Source organism: Ornithorhynchus anatinus, chromosome 5, assembly GCF_004115215.2.
Source record: "Ornithorhynchus anatinus isolate Pmale09 chromosome 5, mOrnAna1.pri.v4, whole genome shotgun sequence".
Classification (NCBI taxonomy): Eukaryota; Metazoa; Chordata; class Mammalia; order Monotremata; family Ornithorhynchidae; genus Ornithorhynchus; species Ornithorhynchus anatinus.
Genome location: NC_041732.1, coordinates 58,696,036 through 58,719,758, shown reverse-complemented (window position 1 = coordinate 58,719,758; position 23,723 = coordinate 58,696,036). Strand labels below are relative to the sequence as shown.

The window sequence follows — 23,723 nt, the reverse complement described above, 5'->3', positions numbered from 1 at the left end:
CTACCCCAGCGCTTAGAACACTGCTCTGCACATAGTAAGCGCTTAACAAATACCACCATTATTATTACTATTATTATGTGCCGAGCACTGTTCTAAGCGCTGGGGTAGATACAAGGTGATAAGTAACCACTTCGTTCATTCAAATACCGTTATTATTATTATTGGGCGCTTACTGTGTGCAGACCACTGTGCTAAGCGCTTGGAAAGTACAATTAGGCAACAGATCGAGACCATCCCTTCCCAACAACGGGCTGACAGTCTAGAAGGGGGGAGTCAGACCACAAAACCAAACGAGAAGACAGGCATCAATAGCATCAAAATAGATAACTAGAATGATAGAGATATACCCACCGGTAATAAGATAAATAGGATCATAAATATGTACGACGGGGGCTGTGAGATGCCACAGTTATGATCATTTCTTTCCCCAGTGCCAATTTCAGCGATGGCAGGGGAGGGGGAGAGGAGGGGAAAGGGAGGAGAAGGGAGGGAAGAGGCACAGGCTCGGGGGCGGCACTGTCCTGGCCCGAAGCAGCATATCGACTGGTGGATGGACGGTCCGGCGCCCGGCGCCCGGCCCAAGTTGGCATCCGCGGAGGGCGGCCCCTTTCCCACGCCCCCCGAGCCCCCCTCCCGTCCACCTGTTCCTCTGGTTATTCCCCCCCGCCCCCCGCCCCTCGCCTGATCGTTCCCAGTCCATTTGAGCTGCCGTTCTGGACCATTGTCCCCCCTGTCCCCCGCCCCCGGCGGGCCGGCCGGAGCCCCGATTGGCCGGACACGGTGGGAAAGCGGAGGAGGGTCCGCACCGCCCATAAATGCGGGACCCCCGAGCACCCCCAGTCACAAGCTGCCGGGCCCGGCCCGGCCCGGCCCGGCCCGGCCTGGGGACCAGGGACGGCAGGACCCCCCCACGGAAAGTAAGCACTGCCCCCTTTTCCCCCCAGACCCACCGTCCACCCACCAGACCATCCCTCAAGCCCCCCCACGGGGGGACAGAGGAGGTGGGTGGTCGGGGAAGGGGAAGGGAAGGGAAGGGAGGAGGGAGAGAGGAGGGAGGGATGGAGGGAGGCAAGGGGAAAGGAGGAGAGAGAGGGAGAAGGGAGGAGGAGGAAGGGGAGGAGGGAAAAGGGAGAGAGAAGAAAGGGAGGAGGGAGAGAGGACACAGGGAAGAGGGAGGGGGGAAAGCGAGGAGGGAGAGAGGGGAGATGGAGAAAGGGAGGAGGGAGAGAGAGGAGAGATGGAGAAAGGGAGGAGGGAGGGGGAAGGGAAGAGGATGGCAGAGGTGAGGGAGGAGGGAGAGTGGGAAGGGAGGAGGAAGAAAGGGGGAAAGGAGGAGAGAGGCAGGGAGGAGGGAGAGATGAGCAAGGGAGGAGGAGAGAGGAGAAAAGGGAGGAAGGAGAGAGGGGAAAGGGAGGAGGGAGGGAGGGAGGGAGGGAGGAGAAAGGGAGGAAGGAGAGAGGGGAAAGGGAGGAAGGAGAGAGGGGAAAGAGAGGAAGGAGAGAGGGGGAAAGGGAGGAAGGAGAAAGGGGAAAGGGAGGAAGGAGAGAGGGGAAAGGGAGGAAGGAGAGAGGGGGAAAGGGAGGAAGGAGAGAGGGGAAAGGGAGGAAGGAGAGAGGAGAAAGGGAGGAAGGACAGAGGAGAAAGGGAGGAGGGAGAGAAGAGAAAGGGAGGAAGGAGAGAGGGGAAAGGGAGGAGGGAGGTGGGAAGAAAGGAGGAGGGAGGCAGGGGGAGGTTAAGAAGGGTGAGGGGAGAGGAGGCAGGGGCACGCAGCCAGCCTTGACCACACTGTCCCCCCTCCCTTCTCTGGGCAGCTGAGGAAGCCGATGGTGGAGAAGATGCCCTGGGACCGCATCGACAGCAGCATCGAGCAGCTGAAGCACCTGCTAGACACGGAGTTCCTTGGGACCCAGCCCCACTCCAGGCTGGAGAAGGCCAACATCCTGGATACGACCGTCAGCTCCGGGGAACACAGGCAAGGTGAGCGCTCGGGGCCCGTCATCGAGGACGGGCCCCTCCAGAAGGCCGCGATGCTGCCCAGAAAGGACAAGGGGCTGGCAAGAAGGACGCTTGGTTTCCGATCCCGGTTTGGCCACGGCCTGCTGTTTGACTTTGAGCAAGTCACTTCATAATAATAATAATAATAATAGTGGTATTTTACTATGTGCCAGGCACTGTACTAAGCACTGGGGTGGAACCAAGCCAATCAGGTTGGACACAGTCCCTGTCCCATGTGGGGTTCACAGTCTCAATCCCTACTTTACAGATGAGGTAAATGAGGCCTAGAGAAATGAAGTGATTTGCCCGAAGACATACAGCAGACATGTGACAGAGCCCTGGGCTGAGGCCTCATCTGTAAAATGGGATGAGGGCATGCATCTGTGATCTCTCTCTCTAAGACAAGCCCATGTGGAACAGGAACTGTGCTGTATTTGATGATCGATCAATCAATTAATGCTATTGATTGAGCACTTACTGTGTGCAGAGCACTGTACTAAGTCCTTGGGAGAGTACAGTAGAATGAGTAGACTTGATCTCAGCCCTTAAGGAGTTAAACAAACAAAGCTATCGACTGAGTGCTTACTGTGTGCAAAGCATTGCACTAGGTGCTTGGGAGAGTACATTAGAATAAGTAGACCCTTCTGTCACTGCAAGGAATTAATAATTATGATGATGATGATGGTATTTGTTAAGTGCTTACTAAATGCCAGGCCCTGTGGATACAAACACATCGAGTTGGAGCCAATCCTTGTCCCACGTAGGGCTCACACTCTCAAACCCCATATTGCAGATGAGGTAACTGAGGCACAGAGAAGTCAAGTGACTTGTCCAAAGTCACACAGTAGGCAAGTGGCTGAGCTAGGATTAGACCCCTTGGCTTTCAGACTTCCAGGCCCATGCTTTATCCACTAAGCCATGCTGCTTCTCACATAGTAAAATACCATAGTGGTTATTATTAATCAATCAGTGGTATTTGTTGAGTACTTATCGTGCGCAGCGTACTGTGTTAAGTACTCGGAAGAGTAGACATGACCTATGCCCTCAAGGAGTTAATTGATCAAACAGTGGTACTTATTGAGTGCTTAGTGAGTGCAGGGCACTGTATGTAATTGGTAGACACTTCAGCTGGTTAAGCTGGTAGAGAAGCAGCATGGCCTAGGGGAAAAAGCACAGGCCTGGGAGTCAGAGGACCTGGTTTCTAATCCTGGCTCTGCCACTTATGAGCTTTGCGACCTTGGGCAAATCCCTTTACTTCCTTTGTGCAAATGGGGATTGATACTGTGAGCCCTATGTTGGGCAGGACTGTGTCAAACCCTTTTTTCTACCCCAGTGTCCAGCACAGAGTAAGCACTTGACAAATACCATTAAAACAAACAGAAACCCATGTTACCTGCCTTCAAGGGGTTTCCACTCTAGAGAAGGGTTTACAATCTAGCAGAATGTTCTGTACCAAACACTGGACTGGATGTGTACTAAGCGCTTCATAAAGACTAACCCCTCCCCCACCATTTCTTCTTTGCTCTTCAGTTTTCGGTCGCCGCTCCAAAAGCCCGCATCAGGACTACAGAGCTGGTATCACCCATTGCCTCACTGACTCTCTCCTCTACCTGTCCCTCCACCGGACCAGCGCAGACGTGCGGCTGAGAATGTGGGGTCACTTCAGGAAGACCCCAGCCAGGGTGCTGGCTGCCCAGAAGAACCCCCCTTACACCCTCTCTGGCCGGGTCCTTCACATCCAAGCGGCCACTCCGGAGGGACCCCAGCCCCCGGCAGGCCCGGTTATCCGGTGGGGACTGGCGACGAGGGGCATCTCTGCCCGTGAATCCAGAGGAGAGTCCGACTGGTATCCACGTCTTCCGCTCCTCTACGGTGTAGAGAAGGGTCCTTCCCTCTTAGGAAGCATTTCCGTGCTCGGACTCCCGCTCCTTCAGCTCTGAGGAGGGGCGTCTCCCTGTCTGATGGCAGGAGAACAGTTCTCAGAGAGAGGACGAAAGGGCCTCGCTGTCCTGCCTCCTCTGAGAGCTGTGGAACCTGGCCAAACGTGAGCCTGGGCCGGGACCTGGCCTGGTCTGCCTGAGCCACTTCCAGGAAGTGCCAGGAGATGTGATAGAGGCCGCTATGATATTTGTAGCTTATTTGGGCAAGAGGGTAAGCTCCTTGTGGGTAGGGATTGGGCCTCTCCTTTGTGGTGATTCTCCCAAGTGCTTAGTACAGAGCGGCATGGGCGCTCAATAGATACCACAAATCTTCCTCAAATGGGAGGGTCTCGTTCTTCAGAGGCATAATCCCATCTGAGTAGAGGGGGATGGGCGAGGTTTGGGGTGGTGGCCAATGCCTTTCATAAAGGCGAGAGTTGGTTTGGTATCCTAGTAGGACAGCGAGTACCAGCTCGGGCTGGCATTAAGGAATGTTTATTGCCAGGATCGCAGAGATGGCAAAATGTATCAATCCTATTTATGGGTTCTCTTTGTTGTTGTTCTTCTGTGAGAAGAGCCGTGGGGGGGGGGGGGGGAGTGTTTGCTATCGTCCTTGAAGGATTCTGATGGGTTAACATGCGTGCGCGTGACATTGATTTCGTAACTGTCGATGGAAACTGTTTGCGGTGGGGTCTGCGGCATCACACTGGAGGCTGAGAATAAAACTTTGTGTGTCCGGTGTTCATTCAGACTTGTCTTGTGTGTTTACATCATTGGTGAGGGGCTTTCAAGTTGGGGAGGGGCTGGAGGGATGCCCTATTGTACTCTGGTCAGTACTCTGACCAGGGGATCGGTCAATTAAGTAATCAACGGTTATTACTGAGTGCAAATTGGGTACAGAGTACTACTCTTAGAACTTGTCTTATGCAGTGGAGTCATTTCCGACCCACATCGACTCCATGGACACATCTCTCCCAGAATGCCCACCTCCACCTGCGATCATTCCGGTAGAATATCCACAGAGTTTTCTTAGTTTACTATTGCCTTCTTCCACACCGTAAAATTGAGTCTCCGCCCCTGACTCTCTCCCATGCCGCTGCTGCCCAGCACAGGTGAGTTTTGACTGGTAGCGGATTACCTTCCGCTCGTTAGCCACTGGTCAAGCTAGGGATAGAATGGGTAGGCCTCTGCTTGACTCTCCCTCCCATAGCTGAGACTGGTAGAGTACTGGAAACTCTCCAGGTGCTGTACTTGGCGGGGGTACATTAAGCATTTAGGAGAATATAATATATCAGAGTTGGTAGGCATGATGATGATGGTGTTTGTTAAACACCTACTTTGTGCCAGGCACTGTCCTAAGTGCTGGGGTAGATGCGAGCTAATCAGGTTAGACGTAGTCCCCGTCCCACAGGGAGTCTCAACCCCCATTTTACAGATGAGGTAACTGAGGAACAGAAAAGTGAAGTGACTTGCCCATGGCCACACAGCAGACAAGTAGCAGAGCCAGAATTAGAAGCTACGACCTTTCGACTCCCAGGCCCGTGCTCTATCCACTAGACTGTGCCACTTCTCTATGGACCTGCTTCCTGGGAGACAGGCACGAAAATAAATTATGGATGTGGACAGAAGTGTTGGGGGGGTGAATATCAAGTGATTAAAGAGTACAGATCCAAGAGCAAGGGTGATGAAGAAGGGAGAAGGAATAGGGGAAATGAGGGCTCGATATGGAAAGGCTTCTTGAAGGAGGTGTGTTTTTAATAAGGCTATGAAGGTGGGACGCTCTGTCGAATCTGGAGAGAGTTCCAGACCAGAGGGAGGATTGGACAAGAAGTCGACGGCGAGGTAGATGAGGTTGAGATACAGTGAGTGGATTGGAGGGTTGGGTTTTTTGGGGTTTTTTCCCTGAGACCCTCTAGCGAGGAAGAAGGTTCTGGGATCGCTGCTGAATCAAGGATGGCATCGTCACCTTATTGGCTGTCTTACGATTCAGGCAACCTGGTTCAGGGCCATTGGGCTAGAGAATGTGGATGGCTCGCTGCAAAGAATCACCACGTCTGCAAAAAACTACTCAAGCAAATGACATACTGAGAGGTGGTACATAACGTTTTCCCCAGTTAACCATTCGTGGTTAAGCAGAGCTCGCCCGAATAACAAGGGGCCAGAATTGAAAACCCCCTGGGTTTTCATGGGCAGAGGGTATGACAGGGTAAAAGATCCCCTTCTGGACTGTGAGCCCACTGTTAGATAGGGATTGTCTCTATTTGTTGCTGAATTGTACTTTCCAAGCGCTTAGTGCAGTGCTCTGCACACAGTAAGCACTCAATAAATACGATCGAATGAATGGATGAATTCTCCCGCTAGGACACAAGTGTGGATGCTGTGAGCAGCCGCTCCTCAAACCTGCAGTACCACGTAGCGGTTAGAGCACGGGCCTAGGAGTCAGAAGGACCTGGGTTCTAATCCAGACTCCACCACTCGTCTGCTGTGTGACCTTGGGCGAGCTAATTCACTTTTCCGTCCCTCAGGTATCTCCCCTGTAAAATGGGGATGAAGACTGTGAGATCTATGGGGGATGTGGACGATGTCTAACCGGATTAGCTTGTATCTACCCCGGTGTTTACATCAGTGCCTGACACATAGTAAGTGCTTTACAGATACCATTAAAATATCCTTCAGGCTCATGGGTGGAGGGAAGAGAGGAAACCAGATGGGGCCTGGGTCTGGGACCTCTTTCGCTGTGACTGTTCCAGGCCAGGGGGAGGGTTGGAGAGGGGCATGGGAAGGGTTGATTTTAGTTGAACTGATCCCGGTTGAACTTCCAGCCTGTCTCAGCCTAAACCTTGCAGAGTTAAAGGTTGGAAGTGATTTTCCTCTTCTTTCCCCTCCAGGCCTAAAATCCCAGTGATTGACCTCTGACCCCAGCCCCTGGGAAAATGACCAAATAATGAAAGGAGGCCTGCTCAGCTCTGGCCTGGGGGAGGCACGAGCAACTGGGAAGAGTGAGTGCTAATTGAGTCAGTGGGTTTTGGGGGGTCTGACCATACGACCCTCGCCCTGTATTACAGGCAGACCCCTGGGAGATGTGGGGGGCAGAAGAGTCTCTGCCCAGCCAGCTGCCCCAAGATAATAATAATAATAGTAACAATAATGATAATGGTATTTGTTAAGCACTTACTAGGTGGTCAGGTACTGTTCTAAGCGCTGGGGTAGGCACAAGATAATCAGGTTGGATACTGTCCCTGTCCCCCATGGGGCTCCCGAGTCTTATTCCCCCTTTGACAGATGAAGTAACTGAGGCCTAGAAGTGAAGTGACTTGCCCAAGTCACCCAACAGACAAGTGTCAGAGCTGGGATTAGAATCCAGGTGCTTCTGACTCCCAAGCCTGTACTCTATCCACCAGGGCACACTGCCTCCCAGCTGCTGCTACACCTGCGGGAATTAGGGATGCCCCTGGTTGATCGGTTTGAGGGGTTCCCTGCCTCCATCATGATCAGCATCCTTGCTTCTGCCAGGAGGTGGGCTTGCCCTCTGCATTTCTGCCAGGACGTGCAGGGAGAATCTGGAAACGTTTTTGCCACGTGGGCGCCCAAGTGGGTATAGATCCACAGGGAAGCAGTATGGCGTAGTAGACAGAGCACGGGCCTGGGAGTCAGAAGGTCGTGGGTTCTAATCCCAGCTCCCCCACTTGTCTCTTGTGTGACCTTGGGCAAATCATTTTACTTCTCTATGCCTCAGTTACCTCACCTGGAAAATGGGGATTGATTTTCTCCATATGGGACAGGGACCGTGTCCAGCCAGATTTGGTTGTTCTTACCTCAGCGCTTAGTACAGTGCTTGGCACCTAGGAAGTGCTTAACAATTATTGAGAAGCAGCTTGGCTCAGTGGCAAGAGCCCAGGCTTGGGAGTCAGAGGTTGTGGGTTCTAATTCCGCTCCACCAGTTATTAGCTGTGTGCCTTTGGGTAAGTCACTTAACTTCTCAGTGCCTGTTACCTCACCTGTAAAATGGGGATTAAGACTGTGACCCCTCACGTGGGACTACCTCATTGCCTTGTATCTACCCCAGCGCTTAGAACAGTGTTTGACACATAGTAAGCACTTAACACATTATTATTATTATTATTCCTCAGGTCTTGCAGCCTCCTTGCTGGAATGGGGGACTTTTCATGTCAAACCCAATGCTGTCACCTTGTGGGGGAACTTGGGAAATTGCATTATTATTATCAAATGCCGTCGAGTCGCTTGCCATTCGAGGCCGCTCTGTGGACATATTTTCTCCAGAACGTCTTATCTTCTCCCAGATGCTTAATACAGTGCTCTGCACACAGTAAGCACTCAATAAATACCATTGATTGATGATTGGTAGATAGTCCATGCTGGGTCACGGGAGGGAGAGTCAAATCAGGAGTGTCAAATGGCAGGTGATCGGCGGGAAAAGCCACTATCTCAAGCTCCTTCCTGGCATCCTGGTGTCTCTGTCAGAGAAAGAGTCGTGAGTAGACAGCCCCTAATGGCCTGGACAACTATTTGACTGAAAAAATTGAAATCATCAAGGACGATCTCCCTAAAATCTCCCCGATACCTCTACGGTCCCAGCTTCCTCCTGCCCTCCTTCTACTCTTCCAGCTTTCTCAAAAGTATCCAAGAGGAAGTGTCGCACCTCCTCTTAAAAATCTACCCCTTCCACCTGTGCTACCAATCCCATCCCTTCGTACCTTAGGAAAACATTTGCTCCCTCCCTTCTTGCCTCCCCAACTGTCATCTTCAACTGTTCAACCTCCAGTGGTTCCTTTCCCACTTCTTTCTAACGTGCCCATGTAACCCCTTTCCTAAAAAAAACCCAACCTTCCCTTGACCTTTTGGCTCCTTCCAGCTATCACCCCATGTCCCTCCTAACATTCCTCTCCAAACTCTTGGAGTGAGTTGTAACACTTGCTGTCTCCACTTCCTCTCCCTTCAATTCTCTCCTTGGGCCTCTGCAACTGGCTTTTGCTTCCTTCTCTCCATGGAAACTGTCCTTTCAAAAGTCACCAGTGACCCCCTTCTTGCCAAAATCCAGCAGCCTCTATTCCACCCTAATCTACCTCTACTTCTCATTCTTTCATATTTATTGAGCACTTACTGTGCGCAAAGTACTGTACTAAGTGCTTGAAATAGTGCATTATAACAGACACATCCCCTGCCCACAGAGAGCTTACAGTCTAGAGGCCTTCCACACTGTGGACCACCTCCTTCTCCTCAAAGCTTTATCTAAGTTGGCTTCATAGACACCGTCCTCTTCTGACTCTCCTCCTATCTCTCTGGCCGCTCATTCTCAGTCTCTCTTCGCTGGCTCCTCTTCTAGACTGTGATGAGCCCATCGTTGGGTAGGGATTGTGTCTACATGTTGCCGAATTGTACTTTCCAAGCGCTTAGTTCAGTGCTCTGCACACAGTAAGCGCTCAATAAATACGATTGAATGAATGAATGCTTCCCACCCCTTAACCGTAGAGTCCCTCCAGACTCAGTCCTGGATCTACGCTCACTCCCTTGGAAAACGCATTTGCTCCCACAGCTTTAACTATCATCTCTGTATGGATTATTCCCAAATCTACCTCTCCAGCCCTGACCTTTCTCCTTCTCTGCAGTCCGGCATTTCCTCCCGCCTTCAGGACATCTCTACCTGAGTCTCCCATCAATCCCTCAAATTTAACATGTCCAAAATGGAACTTCTCATCTCCCCACCCAAACCCTGTCCTCCCCAAGACTTTCCCATAACTGTAGGCAGCACCACCATGCTCCTTGGCTACAAGCCCATAACTTGGCATTATCCTCAACTCATCTCTTTCATTCAACTGCATATTCAGACTGTCAACAAATCCTGCTGGTTCTACCTTTACAACCTCTCTGTAATCCTTCATCTCCATCCAAACATTGATCTAAGCAATTAGCCTATCCTGTCTTGACTTCTGCATCAGTTTCCTTGCTGACCTTTCTGCTGCCTGTCTCTTGCCTGAATCATTTTCTGAAAAACCAGTCTGTCACATCTCTCCTCTCCTCAAAAGCCACTAATGGCTGCCCCTCCACCTCTACAGCAAACAGCTTTACGGCACTCCGTCAGCTTTCCCCTGCCTATTTTACCTCGCTGATCTACTCCAACCTAATCCACGCACTTGGCTGTTTTATTGCCAAGCTACTTTAGTCTTGCCTTCTGCAGCGCCTACCCCTTGCCCACGTACTCCCTCTGTCCTGGAACTCCTTCCTACCTTATACTCTAGACTGTGAGCTCATTATGGGCACTGTTTATTGTCTATTGTACTTTCCCAAGCGCTTAGTACAGTGCTCTGCATACAGAAAACCCTCAGTAACAAATAAATATCCAACAGACTACCACTGTCCCCACCTTCAAAGCTCTACTAAAATCACATCTCCTCCAAGAGGCCTTCCCTGACTTATTCCTGTCTAAGATTTCCCTTCGGCATCACTTTTGTCCTTGGATCTATATCCCTTAAGCACTTTGATATTCACTTCTTCCTCAGCCCCACAACATTTCTGTGCAACCCACCTGTCCTATATTTTAATGTCTGACTCCCCCTCTAGTCTCCTAGCTCCTTATGGGCAGGGGTCATGTCTATCTACTCTTCCAAGCATTTAGTTCACTGCTCTGCACAAAGCACTCAATAAATACCACTGATCGATTGATTCTGTTGCGCTTTACCAAACCTTAATACAACGTGTCACACTAAGTAGATATCATGAGTAGTATTTCTACCATTAATTAACTGGAAAATCCAGGAGTCCTCCCGAACAGGGGGCGGCTGGAAGCGGCAGGTCTGGTGGTTCTTTTGGAATTTTCTTCAGCCTCCTGGGGGTTGAGGGCGACGGTGACCTTTCCCCTGCCCACACCATGTCCCTCTGCCACCAGAAAGCGGTGTTGACGCACGGATGTCATTTCTGAGATGCCAAGTGCATTCATTCCCTCTGACCTTTTTGCTGTAGGAACATTTTCTGGCCCCAGGAACAGCGTGGGGGAGGGGTCTCACACATGATCTCCACCTAAAGCCTCTCTGTCAGCAAAGAGTTCAGCAAATGGTCATCCCCCTGACTGAAAGTCAGGGCCAGAAGGATCTGGGGAGGTGATGTTCATTCATTCATTCATTCAGTTCATTCAACTGTATTTATTGAGCGCTTTTTGTGTGCAAAGCACTGTGCTAAGTGCTTGGGAGAGTATAATACAACAAGAGACACATTCCCTGCCCACAAAGAGCTCACAGTCTAGAGGGGGAGACAGACAGGACTGTCTCTATCTGTTGCCGACTTGTTTATTTCAAGCGCTTAGTACAGTGCTCTGCACATAGTAAGCGCTCAATAAATACTATTGAATGAATGAACATGAATATAAATAAATAAATACATAAATAAATCACAGATATATGCATATATGCTGAGACATATACATCTCCTTCTGACTCCACGGAGGGGAGGGGAATCACCCAGTCCATCAAGCATCCCACGCAGGCCGGACAACTCTTTTTAAATTCTGTTGTGTGATTTCTCTGCCAATCAATCAATCATATTTGTTGAACACTTAGTGCAGAGCACTGTACTAAGCACTTGGGAAAGTACACATAACAAAGTTGGTAATAATAATAGTGTTTGTTAAGGGCTATGTGTCAAGCACTGTTCTAAGCGCTGGGGTAGATACAAGCTAAGCCGGTTGGACACAGTCTCTGTCCCGCATGGGGCTCGCAGTCTTAATCTCCATTTTACAGATGAGGTAACTGAGTCACGGAGAAGTGAAGTGACTTGGTCACGGTCACATAGACAAATGGCAGAGCTGGGATTAGAACTTGGATTCTTCTGACTCCCAGGCCCGTGCTCTAGCCACTGGGCCGCATTGCTTCCACACTGTCTGTCTACAAGGAGTTTACAGTTTAGAGGGGGAGGTAGACATTAACTTGGAGTGATATATATAAGTGATGTGGGGCGAATTTGGGGTGAATAAAGGGTGCAAATCCAAAAGCAAGAGCAGTTGAATGTCCTGAACAAACTGGGAAGTTCCCCAATTTGAACAATCCCAATTCCCTTTCCATGCAGGTCTTAATCCTCCCAGAATCTGTAATAACTATAACTTGGATGGGCAAAGGACTTTTGCTTCCTAGAACATTTTCCCATCAGTTGTCTCATTATATTTCAATATCATCCTTATGAGGTAAGGATGATTGCTATTTCACATATGAGGCGATTGGGGGCTAGAGAGATTAAATGGAATTTATCTGCTAATCCTGTTGTAGTGTACTCTCCCAAATGCTTAGTACAGTGCTCTGCACATAGTAAATGCTCAGAAAATACCTTCGACTGATTGATTGCCTATAATCACATAGCAAGTCCACGGCAAAACTGGCACCAAAACTCAAATCGCCTGACTCCCGGACTAAACTGGCGTTCATTGGTAGACCACACGACGCTTTTACAAAAACGTTCAGGACACGTCACGGCCCTCTCAAAAAATTCCAGTGGTTGCCCATCCACCTCCGGATCAAACAAAAACTCCTCACCATTGCCTTTAAAGCACTCCATCAGTTTGCCCCCTCCTCCCTGAGAAGCAGCATGGCACAGTGGCGAGAGCACGAGCTGGGAAGTCAGAGGAGGTCGGTTCTAGTCCCAGCTCTGCCATTTGTCTGTTGTTTGACCTGGGTGGGACAAGTCACTTAACTTCTCAGTTGCCTCATCTGTCAAATGGGGATGAAGACTGTGAGCCCCACGTGGAACAACCTGATCACCTTGTATCTACCCCAGCGCTTAGAACCGTGCTTGACACAGAGTAAGTGCTTAACAAATACTATCGTTATTACTTTATCACCTCACCTCGCTTCTCTCCTTCTACAACCCAGCACACACACACACTTTGCTCCTCTGGTGCCGCTAACCTCCTCGCTGTGTCTCATTCTTGCCTGTCTTGCGGCCGACCCCGGCCCACATCCTGCATCTGGTCTGGAACGCCCTCCCTCCTCTCATCCGCCAGACAATGACTGTCCCCATCTTCAAATCCTTATCGAAGGCACATCTCCTCCAAGAGACCTTCCCAGACTAAGCCCCACTTTTCCTCATCTCCCACTCCCTTCTGCATCACCCTGACTTCCTCCCCTTGCTCTTCCCCTCTCAGCCCCCCAGCACTTATGTACTTAGCTGTCATTTTATTTATCCCTTTGCTTCCCCCCCTCCCAGCCCCACAGCCCTCATGCACATATCTGTCACTTTGTTCATTCATTCAATTGTATTTATTGAGCGCTTACTGTGTGCAGAGCACTGTACTAAGCACTTGGAATGGACAATTCGGCAACAGATAGAGACTGTCCCTGCCCAACCACGGGCTCACAGTTTACAATAATAATAATAATGTTGGCATTTTTTAAGCACTTACTATGTGCCAAGCACTGTTCTAAGCAGTGGGGTAGATACAAGGTCGGGTTGTCCCATGTAGGGCTCACAGTCTCCATCCCCATTTTACAGATGAGGTAATTGAGGTACAGAGAAGTTAAGTGAGTTGCCCAAGGTCACACAGCTGACAAATGGTGGAGCCGGGATAAAAACCCATGATCTCTGACTCCCAAGCCCAGGCTCTTTCCACTAAGCCACGTTTTATTTGTATTGATGCCTGTCTCCCTCCCCTCTAGATTGCGAGCTCATTGTGGGCAGGGAACGTCACTCTTTGTTGTTGTATTGTCCTCCCCCAAGCGCTTAGTACAGTGCTCTGCACACAGTAAGCGCTCAATGTTTGTAAATATTATTTTTCTATTTATTTTGTTAATGATGTGCATATATCTATGATTCGGCAGCGTGGCTCAGTGGAAAGAACCATGGCTTGGGAGTCAGAGGTCATGGGTTCTAATCCTGGCCCTGCCGCTTGTCAGCTGTGTGACTTTGGGCAAGTCACTTCACTTCTCTGTGCCTCAGTTACCTCATCTGTAAAATGGAAATGAAGACTGTGAGCCCCACATGGAACAATCTGATCACCTTGTATCCTCTCCTCAGCACTTAGAACAGTGCTTGGCACATAGTAAGCACTTAATAAATACCATCATTATTATTATATTGTCGCCAGACTACTTGTTTTGTTTTGTTGTCTGTCTCCCCCTTTTAATAATGATGGTATTTTTTAAGCCCTTACTATGTGCCAAGCACTGTTCTAAGCACGGAGTGGGGGGATACAAGGTGATCAGGTTGTCCCACGTGAGGCTCACAGTCTTAGTCTCCATTTTACAGATGAGCGAACTGAGTCACAGAGAAGTGAAGTGGCTTGCCCTAAGTCACGCAGCTGACAAGTGGCGGAGCTGGAATTGGAACCCACGAGCTCTGACTCCCCAGCCTGGGCTCTTGCCATTGAGCCACGCGGCTTTTAAGGATGGCATTTGTTAAGTGCTTACTAAGTGCCAAGCACTATTCTAAGCGCTGGGGGAGTGTGCGGGGTACAAGGTAATCGGGTTGTCCCACATGGGGCTCACAGTCTTGATCCCCGTTTTACAGATGAGGGAACTGAGGCCCAGAGAAGTGAAGTGACTTGCCCAAAGTCACACAGATAACAAGTGGCGGAGCCAGGATTTGAACCCAGGATCTCTGACTCCCCAACCCCGGCTCTTTCCACTGAGCCACGTGAGCCCGTTATGGGGCAGGGATGGTGGCTCTCTGTTGCTGAACGGTCCATTCCAAGTGCTTAGAACAGTGTTCTGCACAGAGTAGGTGCTCAATAAATAGGACTCAATGAATGAAATGCGACTGAATGAATGAACGACAGCATCCTCCAGGGCGAGGCCTCGTCCTTGGGCTTCTTTGGGATGGGTGGATAATAATAATAATGTTGGTATTTGTTAAGCGCTTACTATGTGCAGAGCACTGTTCTAAGCGCTGGGGGAAGATACAGGGTAATCAGGTTGTCCCACGTGAGGCTCACCATCTTCATCCCCATTTTACAGATGAGGGAACTGAGGCCCAGAGAAGTGAAGTGACTTGTCCACAGTCACCCAGTGGACAAGTGGCCGAGTCAGAATTCAAACCCATGACCTCTGACCCCCCCCCAAGCCCGGGCTCTTTCCACTGAGCCACGGTTCTTCTCTTAAATAAATAGGACTGAATGAATGAAATGCGACCGAATGAACGAACGACTGCATCGCCCGGGTGGGGGCGAGGCCCTGTCCTTGGGTTTCTTTGGGATGGGTGGCTAATAATTAATAATGTTAAGCTTTTATTATGTGCCGAGCACTGTTCTAAGCGCCGGGGTAGATACAGGGTCATCAGGTTGTCCCCCTTGCGGCTCACAGTTAACCCCCATTTTCCAGATGAGGTAACTGAGGCAAAGAGGAGTTAAGCGACTCTCCCACAGCCCCACAGCTGACGAGTGGCAGAGGCGGGATTCGAACCCATGACCTCTGACTCCCCAGCCCGGGCTCTTGCCACTGAGCCCCGCTGGAGGAGGTGTGCAGCAGGGCAGGGAAAAGAGCAGCCAAGGAGTTTTCGGAGGAGCTTCCCAGGTCACCTCCGGGCCCGCCTCATTAGCATAACGCACGCGCCTCCTCTTTAACAGGCAAATTGTATGCGCATACATCTGCATGCTTAATGAGGCCGGCCGGGCACATTCAAGATGGCGGAGTGCGGAGGGAAAGGCGGCGGCGGGGGCAGGAGCGGGCACACCCTGGACAAGAGCATCACCCTCCCGCCCGACGAGATCTTTCGCAACCTGGAGAACGCTAAGCGTTTCGCCATTGATATAGGTAGGGAGGAGGAGGAATGGCGGGGGGCTGAGGGGAAGGGCGGCCGTCGGGGACCGCTCTGAGGGGAGATGGGCGGCGGGCGGGGCCGGCGAGGGGGGGGGGGCCGGCCGAACAGCCTTCTGGGCTTTGTAGTTCCCCGGGGCCGGCCGCCTTGGGGAAGGGCCCGCGGCGGGACTCCAACTCCCGGCGGCCCCCGCGTTCCCCGCGGAGTGGGGCATGCCGGGATTCGTAGTCCGGCCCGCCGCCCGGCCCGAGCGACAGGAGCCTAAACGGACTACACGTCCCAGGAGGCCGCGGGGCAAGGGCTGCGGGGGGGGGGGCAGGAGAAGGGGGGGGGAACAACCCTCAACCTGACCCCCCCCCCCCCAAGGGGCCCGGTAGGGGAGACCGTTGTGGGCAGGGATGGTCCCTGCTGGTTGCAGAATTGGACTTTCCAAGCGCTTAGCGCAGTGCTCTGCACACAGCGCTCAATAAATACGACTGAATGGATAGAGAAGCGGCGTGGCTCAGTGGAAAGAGCCCGGGTTTAGGTGTCCGAGGTCGTGGGTTCTAATCCCGACCCCGCCGCTTGTCAGCTGCGTGACTGTGGGCCAGTCACTTCACTGGGCCCCAGTCAGCTCATCTGCAAAATGGGGCTGAAGACTGGGAGCCCCACGTGGGACAACCCGATCACCCTTTAGCCCCCCCCCCCCCCCAGCGCTTAGAACAGTGCTTTGCACATAGTAAGCGCTCAACAAATACCAATATTATTATTATATATGGGGAGGGGTTGTGGCAGGACCAGCTTCGTCCCCTCTCTGTCCCTGCAGATGGAGCAAATTGGGGGGTCGGAGGAGGCAAGTCAGAGAACGGGGCGACCCCAGATCTCTCCCCCTTGTCACTCATCATATTTTTGGGGAGGGGCTCAAGCCCAAACCCCCTGAGGAGCTACTATTACCTTCCCAATTTGAATGAGGTGGCAACTCCTTCCCCCCCTTTGAGAAGATGAGGAGGCTTGAAAATGCTTCATTTGCCCCGGGGAGGTTCTGCTTTAGTTGTAAAGGTTTCTGTTTTTCCCCCGAATGAATAGAAATCGGTTGTATCCACCAGCATCATCGTGTTGACCTTGCTCGGGCCACCCCTGGGGTGAAGAGAAAGCCCCCAATGTGGGGTGGTGCTGAGACACTGAACTGGCTGGTTTGGGTGACCCTTTTGGAAATTTCCAAGACGGGGCTAGGTTGGGAGCCGTTTTTGCAGCAATCGGTGGTATTTATTGAGCACTTACTGTATCCTGGATACTGTACTAAGCACTTGGGGGAGTACAATAGAGTTGATCCCAGTTGCATTTTAGTACTCTGGCTCGAGGTCCAAGCTGGAAAAAAATGAAGCCTAGACTTTTCTTTCTGGCTCCATTAGGTTGAGAGCCAATGCAGATCCAATAGGATTTGGGCACGGTGCCCGCCAGAGCCACCAAGCAGGTTGTCACCTTCACCTGGCACCCACTGAAAATATAACCCGCTCTTATGCATTTGCATGCTCACCTACAGTGTAGAAAACTGGAACAGAGGGCACAGGGTTTAGCAGCCTAGGTTGGGGGTCCCTAAAGGAGTCAGCAATGCAGACTTGGGTTGAGGGGTTTGTCAGCTTTATTTCAGGGAGCCCCACTTCTTATCAGGTTTCTGCCTTTATGGCCACAGGGGTGTGGCTCAGGTCCCGTTTTGGTACTTCACTTGCTGTATTTGGTGGACTCTGTTCTGCTAGGAAGTGCTCTCTTCCCTTTTTTTCCTGTCACTCTCCTTTTTGTCTGCTTCTCTCTTCTTGCTCTGCCTCTCTCCTTGCTCTGTCTCTGCCTCTCTCCTTGCTCTGTCTCTGCCTCTCTCCTTGCTCTGTCTCTGCCTCTCTCCTTGCTCTGTCTCTGCCTCTCTCCTTGCTCTGTCTCTGCCTCTCTCCTTGTTCTGTCTCTGCCTCTCTCCTTGCTCTGTCTCTGCCTCTCTCCTTGCTCTGTCTCTGCCTCTCTCCTTGCTCTGTCTCTGCCTCTCTCCTTGCTCTGTCTCTGCCTCTCTCCTTGCTCTGCCTCTGCCCCTCTCTTTGCTCTGCCTCTGCCCCTCTCCTTGCTCTGCCTCTGCCCCTCTCCTTGCTCTGCCTCTGCCCCTCGCCTTGCTCTGCCTCTGCCCCTCGCCTTGCTCTGCCTCTGCCCCTCGCCTTGCTCTGCCTCTGCCCCTCGCCTTGCTCTGCCTCTGCCCCTCGCCTTGCTCTGCCCCTCGCCTTGCTCTGCCCCTCGCCTTGCACTGCCCCTCGCCTTGCACTGCCTCTGCCCCTCTCCTTGCACTGCCTCTGCCCCTCTCCTTGCTCTGCCTCGCTCTTGCTCCTTGCTCTGTCTCTTGCTCCTTTCTCCTTGCTCTGTCTCCTTTCTCCCTTCCCTCCATCCAGAAGTGGTGGTTTTCTCTTTATGGGCTTGTAACCGTTGCTGCTGGGTTCTGCTGACTAAACACAACTCAGGGTTCCAGACTTTTTATTTTTTGTTTCCCCAGTATTCTGCCTACGGAGGGAAGCAAAGGCAGAGCACTGCATTTTGCATTTCTCTCATGCTGCCGGAGCAGTTATGTTGGAGAATGCAGTAGCCCTGGGTTCTTTTGACTAATTGAATGTGCTGCCAGGATGGTGGTGTAAAATTAGTGACTGTGTTTAACAGGTCAGCATGGAATCAGAAGGGGATTATGGCTAATGCCTGTGCTCACATGCATAGTCATTGGGGTGGCCAAAACAGGATTTTTTTTTTCAATCTTCTGTGCAGGGAAAGCAACACAGTGAGATATTGGAAAGCCCTTTGCCTGTATTTCAGAAAGAGCGCAGCCAAGTTGTTGGAGGTTTTTAATCATCATTTTAAATGTAGAGGAAAAGTCAGGTGTTTCATTTTTCTTGGTTCTGAATGTAGGTCTCAGAATTATTAATAATAATAATAGTATTTGTTATATCCTTACTGTGTGCCAGGCACTGTACTAAGCACTAGGGTGGATACAAGCAAATCGGGTTGGACACAGTCCTAGTCCCCTGCGGGGCTCACAGTTTCAATCTCATTTTACCGATAAGGTAACTGAGGCACAGGGAAGTGAAGTGACCTGCCCAGGGTCACACAGCAGATAAGTGGTGGAACCGGTATTAGTAACCATTGACTTGACTCCCCCTACACCGTGCTGCTTCTCGATTGATTTACGTCCGATGGTTCTTTCAGAGCAGGATGACTTGCACTCATGTGTATTCCTCTCTCCTTGGGTCTTTTCTTCACATTTTAAAAAATGGTATTTAAATTTAAATTGCCCGGCACTGTACCAAACTCGGGGATAGATCCAAGATAGGTTGGACACAGTCTCTGTCCCACATAGGTTTACAGTCTTAGTCCCCATTTTACAGTTGTTAGCTGAGACACAGAGAAGACTTGCCCAAGGTCACACAGCAGACGAGTGGCAGAGCTGGGTTTAGAACCCAGGTTCTCTGACACTCAGGTCTACGCTCTTCCCCCTAAACAACACGGCTTCACTTCACACTGCTATTATTAACCTTTCCAGACACACCGCTGTCCTGTACTACTAGTCGCAGGTTTCACAACTGGGTTGGGATGGAAAGAACTGTTTACAAATTTCTGTCCTTTGGGCCAAAGCTGATAAAACTGGCTCTCTTTGAGGAGCGTTTTTTGTTTAATTATTGTTACTTGATTTGTCTTGAGGCAGATGTGCCATAATCTTTAACCTAGGATCTAATTTCCACTAGATGTGCACCTGAATTGGGGTTAACAAGCACCAACAGTTCCGTGTTCTTCATTAATGACAATATCGGGTCCCTCACTTTCAAATGGGGACGTCGGGAGATGGTCCACTGTCCTCCACCTGGGCGTTCTGGGTGACACCGGTGTCTCGGATGCATCTTAAGCACTTGTTTTTATTCAGTAGTTTCATTTTGGATTCCATGGTTCGTCTCTCAACCGTCTCCTACAATTCACCTCGTGTCAACTCCATTAGATTTTAAGTTCCTTGTAGGCAGGGAATATGTCTCTTGCTTTGATCGTTCGTTCCCAAGCGTTTAGTACAGCGCATCACACCCAGGGGGCTCTCAGTAAATACTACTGCTGGTAAGATTGGCCATCTCCCCTGTGAACGTGCTCTGTTTGTTTGTGCTGTTCAGCTTTGTAAAGCACAGTGGCACGTGGCAGGGAAGACCCGGGGGAAAAAGAAACCACACATGCGCAATATTTAGGAAACTTCTAGCACTGTTTCCAGCTCCCCTCTGCATCACCCAGACTTGCTCCCTTTCCTCTCCCCCCCGCCACCCAGCCCCAAAGCATTTATGTACCTGTTTGTAATTTTATTTATCCCTTTGCTCTTCCCCTCTCCCAGTCCCAAAGCACTTATATACAGATCCGTAATTGTATCTATTTGTATTAATGTCTGTCTCCCCACCTCTAGATTGTGAAGTTGTGGGCAGGGAATGTCACTGTTTATTGTTTCGGACTTTCCCAAGTGCTTAGTACAGTGCTCTGCACTCAGTAAGTCCTCAATAAATGCGATTGAATGAATGAAGATCTTAAAGATCCAGTGGCAGTGGCCATTTCCTAGCCCGGGGCCCGGTGGGGGAATGGCTGTCTCGGCCCGGCTGGTGCCCAGATGGCAGCTCTTAATCAAAAGAGACGCTGCCTTGTGTAGCGTTCTTTCTGTGGCTTGACGAAAATGGCACCCTTGTGCTTCAATGGGCAATTACTGATGAAAGAATTCCTGCAAACTCCATTCACAGCAGCCATAGGTCAGCGGGGCTCTTCCCAGGGTCAACCCTGTTGGGACAGGGAGGAGGTGGAGGGAAGAGCTGGCCTGCCGAACCCTCGACCTGCCATGAGAGGAAGGGCAGGGGGTGGGATTGGGGCCTCTGAGACCATATTTTCCGCGGGAAATGCCGTCTTAGCTTCGCTACGGGAGGCAGCGCCTTCCCTTATAATCCGCAGGCTGAGAACGTCCTCACGTCAACCTCTCTGTGGCCCGGGAAAGTCGAACCCGGGGACTCACCGCCACCGTTTTCAGCAGGTTTCCATCCTCTCCCCTGACGACAACTCGTGCACGGGGGTGATTCTGCCGGTCCCAGTCGGCCACCCCGCCTTGGACTTGGAAACGAATTCTCCCCTTCACACCCTCCCGAGACCTTTAGGGGTTGGGGTGCCGAGCTCCCGCAACAGTCAGTGCAGCCACACGTGCCAACCGAGCGGGAACTTCCAGTCTCGTTTTAAAAATACATTTCCTCTCCCTACGCTATTTTTACCGCAGATCTGGCCAGCTCGCGTCAGCCTCTCATGTTCTCGCCTAGGCTGTTTTTCTTGGACAGGGAGACGGGGTCACCAGAGTTGAATCGCGTCTCCGGGGCAGGGGAGAGAAGGACAAAATAAGGCCGTCCTGCTTATCGATAACTCTGCGTTATGTCTCCTCAACTTGTTAGAAGCTCGTCATGGGCAGGGAATGTGTCCAAGCAGTTAGTATAGCGCTCTGTGCACAGTAGGCGCTCAATAAATATGATCGGGAGGGGTGGAAGGTGGCTTCTGTGGCTTTGGCATTTTTCCGAACAGAAACGTGAGCTGAGAATTGACTGTCATGGGCGGTCTGTGGTGGCTTTCCTCGTCAGGGGCAAGTAGAGAACGTTCGTTCAGTTGCATTTTTTGAGTGCTGTGTGCAAAGCGCTGTACTAAGCTCTTGGGAGTGTACAGAATAACAATAAACAGAGACTCTCCCCACCCACGATGAGCTTACAGTCTAGAGTGGGAGACAGACATTAATATAAATAAAACAGACGATGGAGTCTCGCGGGGGAGCTTCGACCTGTGGCTTTAGGCCTGAGAACCCCACGGAGGAACTGACGAGAGGGCTGGTCTTGTCCCTTGAGCTTCAGGCAAGAGGGCATCATGTGGCAGAGGATGTGCGTGGTCTTCGCTGACATCAGCCGGCTCCCAGCAGAACTGGGACTGGAATCCGGATCTTCTGATCCGCAGAGCGTTGTGTTCTTGCCACCGGACCAGCGGCGAGGCTAGGGCAGATGGAATCAGGTGAGCTCGCCCCTTCCTCCTCATCCTCAAAGACCCGGCCGAGCCCAGCCCAGACAGACCCCCCTATTCCCCTTCCATGTATCCTCCCCCACCCGCCAGGGTCCCAGAGTGCCTTTGATCCCCTTGGGCAAGTCGCTTCACTCCTCTGCGCCTCTGTTACCTCATCTGGAAAATGAGGGTTAAGAGTGTGAGGCCTATGTGGGACTGGGACTCTGTCCAACCTGATCAACTTGTATCTACCCCAGTGCTTAGAACTGTGCTTGACACATAGTAAGCGCTTAACTGGTACCACTATTATTGTTATAATGACCATATCCGTGGGGGGCTGTAGCGGCTCGCCCGCCCCCACCCCCCAACACGGAAGAGTGAGGAACCGGAGCTGCCTCTGCTTGTGATTGTGTCTCCCCCTCTAGATTGTAAGCTCGTTGTGGGTGGGAAACGTGACTAGTGACTCTGTTATATCATACTCTCCCAAGTGCTTTTCCATTCAGTCGTATTTGAGTGCTTGCTGTGTGCAGAGCACTGTACTAAATGCTTGGGAGAGTTCAATACAACAATAAACAGGCACATTCCTTGCCCACAATGAGCTTACGGTCTAGAGACACTTACAGTCTAGAGTGCAGTAAGCGCTCAATAAATACCATTGATTGATTGCGTCAAGCTTTCTATGGTTGAGTTTTGTCAGGGGCTGGTTCTACAGCAACTTCTGGGTGGGCTGCTGTCAACCCCGCATTTGCGTAGGTGGAGGGGTCAGGGGGCCGAGGAGGGGACGTGGCTCATTCATTCATTCATTTAATCATACCTATTGAGTGATTACTGTGTGCAGAGCACTGTTCTAAGTGCTTGGGAGAGTACCATATAACAATAAACAGATACATTCCCTGCCCACAACAAGCTTACAGTCCAGATGGCTCACCTCAGAGAAAGAGCTGGAAGAGCCTGGGAAGACTCTGTGCAAATTTTGTTTCCGTCCCGGGTGGTGACCAAGAAAAGCATGTAGGATGGGGACCCTGAACTCAGTGAATACTGTGAGTGGACTGAATCCGCACTCCAATTTCTAATGTTTCATAGGTCAGTAGGGGCGGTTGGAATCTTTCTCTTCAGTTAAGGGTGGTTGACTAAAAAGATTTGTCATTTTTTAGCTCCTGAAAGAGGGACTAATTGACATGAACAAAATTTTGTGAATGGAAAAGATTGGATCCTGTGTTGATTCAGAAGCCCTGTGGTCCAACTAGAGGGAACCTTCCCTATCCTGCCCTCCTGCATCTGGATATTTTCCCAGTTACCAAGAAAGAGCATTAAAATCTTACCCAGCTCCTTACTGAATATGAAATTTGAGTCTTGCTAAATAACAAAAGGAATCTTTGCCTTAAGCAACTTTGGAGTTAATGAGTCTTTAGCTTCTGGCTTGTGTTGGCCAATTTTTCCATTTCAGAATCGAGACAAACTCTGAATGAATTAACCTTTAATGCTTCTGAGTCTCTCTCTGTCTTTATTTGAACCTGCTCTTTTTTGGCACCATCTTTCTGGCCTTAACTTCTGTAGAGCATCCTCAAAAATGTCTCCCACACTAATCTTGTTTATGCTCCATGACGTGTGTTTGATTGTAAGCCCGATGTGGGCAGGGATCATCTCTCTTTATTGCTGAATTGTACTTTCCAAGCACTTAGTACAGTGCCCTGCACACCGTAAGCACGCAATAAACACAATTGAATGAATTTACAACACAGTTGGCTCCTGCAAGCAGCATACTAAGTTGAAACATTGTGAGTAGAATTTTCCCAAAGAAGCAATGTTGTAAATGGGAGATTAGTTCCTGAACCCAGGTTAGCTACTGTATTTTTACTAAAGTTACCCAGAATTGTTTATCTGTTTATCCCCCACCTAATTTGTGAGAGCCACAAATCGGGGTGGATTGAGACTGATCTATTATTTGTATCATCATCATCTGTTCCCCCTCTAGACTCTAAGCTAACTGTGGGCATTGTGTCTACCAACTCTGTTATA

The 23,723-nt window shown here is 50.7% G+C and overlaps 2 protein-coding genes across 2 annotated transcripts in view; both read left to right on the top strand.

Moving 5' to 3' along the window:
• The first annotated feature begins 1,817 nt into the window (after positions 1-1,817).
• Positions 1,818-4,446, top strand: LOC114812271 (transcription factor HES-5-like). The gene is made up of 2 exons (XM_029066676.2): positions 1,818-1,977; positions 3,526-4,446. Exons 1-2 carry the CDS (start codon positions 1,824-1,826, stop codon positions 3,933-3,935), a joined length of 564 nt encoding a protein of 187 aa, XP_028922509.1. The 5' UTR covers positions 1,818-1,823; the 3' UTR covers positions 3,936-4,446.
• An 11,064-nt stretch (positions 4,447-15,510) lies between these two features.
• PANK4 (pantothenate kinase 4 (inactive)) overlaps positions 15,511-23,723 on the top strand; it is a 44,797-nt gene continuing 36,584 nt past the window's right edge. The window contains exon 1 of the mRNA XM_029065160.2: positions 15,511-15,661. Coding sequence (XP_028920993.1) covers positions 15,532-15,661 — 130 coding nt within the window. The 5' untranslated portion in view covers positions 15,511-15,531. The remainder of the gene's footprint in view (positions 15,662-23,723) is intronic.

Excerpts from the sequence above, each read along its gene's own strand:
- LOC114812271 (XM_029066676.2), top strand. The coding sequence starts at position 1,824 with ATGGTGGAGAAGATGCCCTGGGACCGCATCGACAGCAGCATCGAGCAG. Across the intron at positions 1,978-3,525 it reads CTCCGGGGAACACAGGCAAG|TTTTCGGTCGCCGCTCCAAA; the intron begins GTGAGCGCTCGG and ends TTTGCTCTTCAG.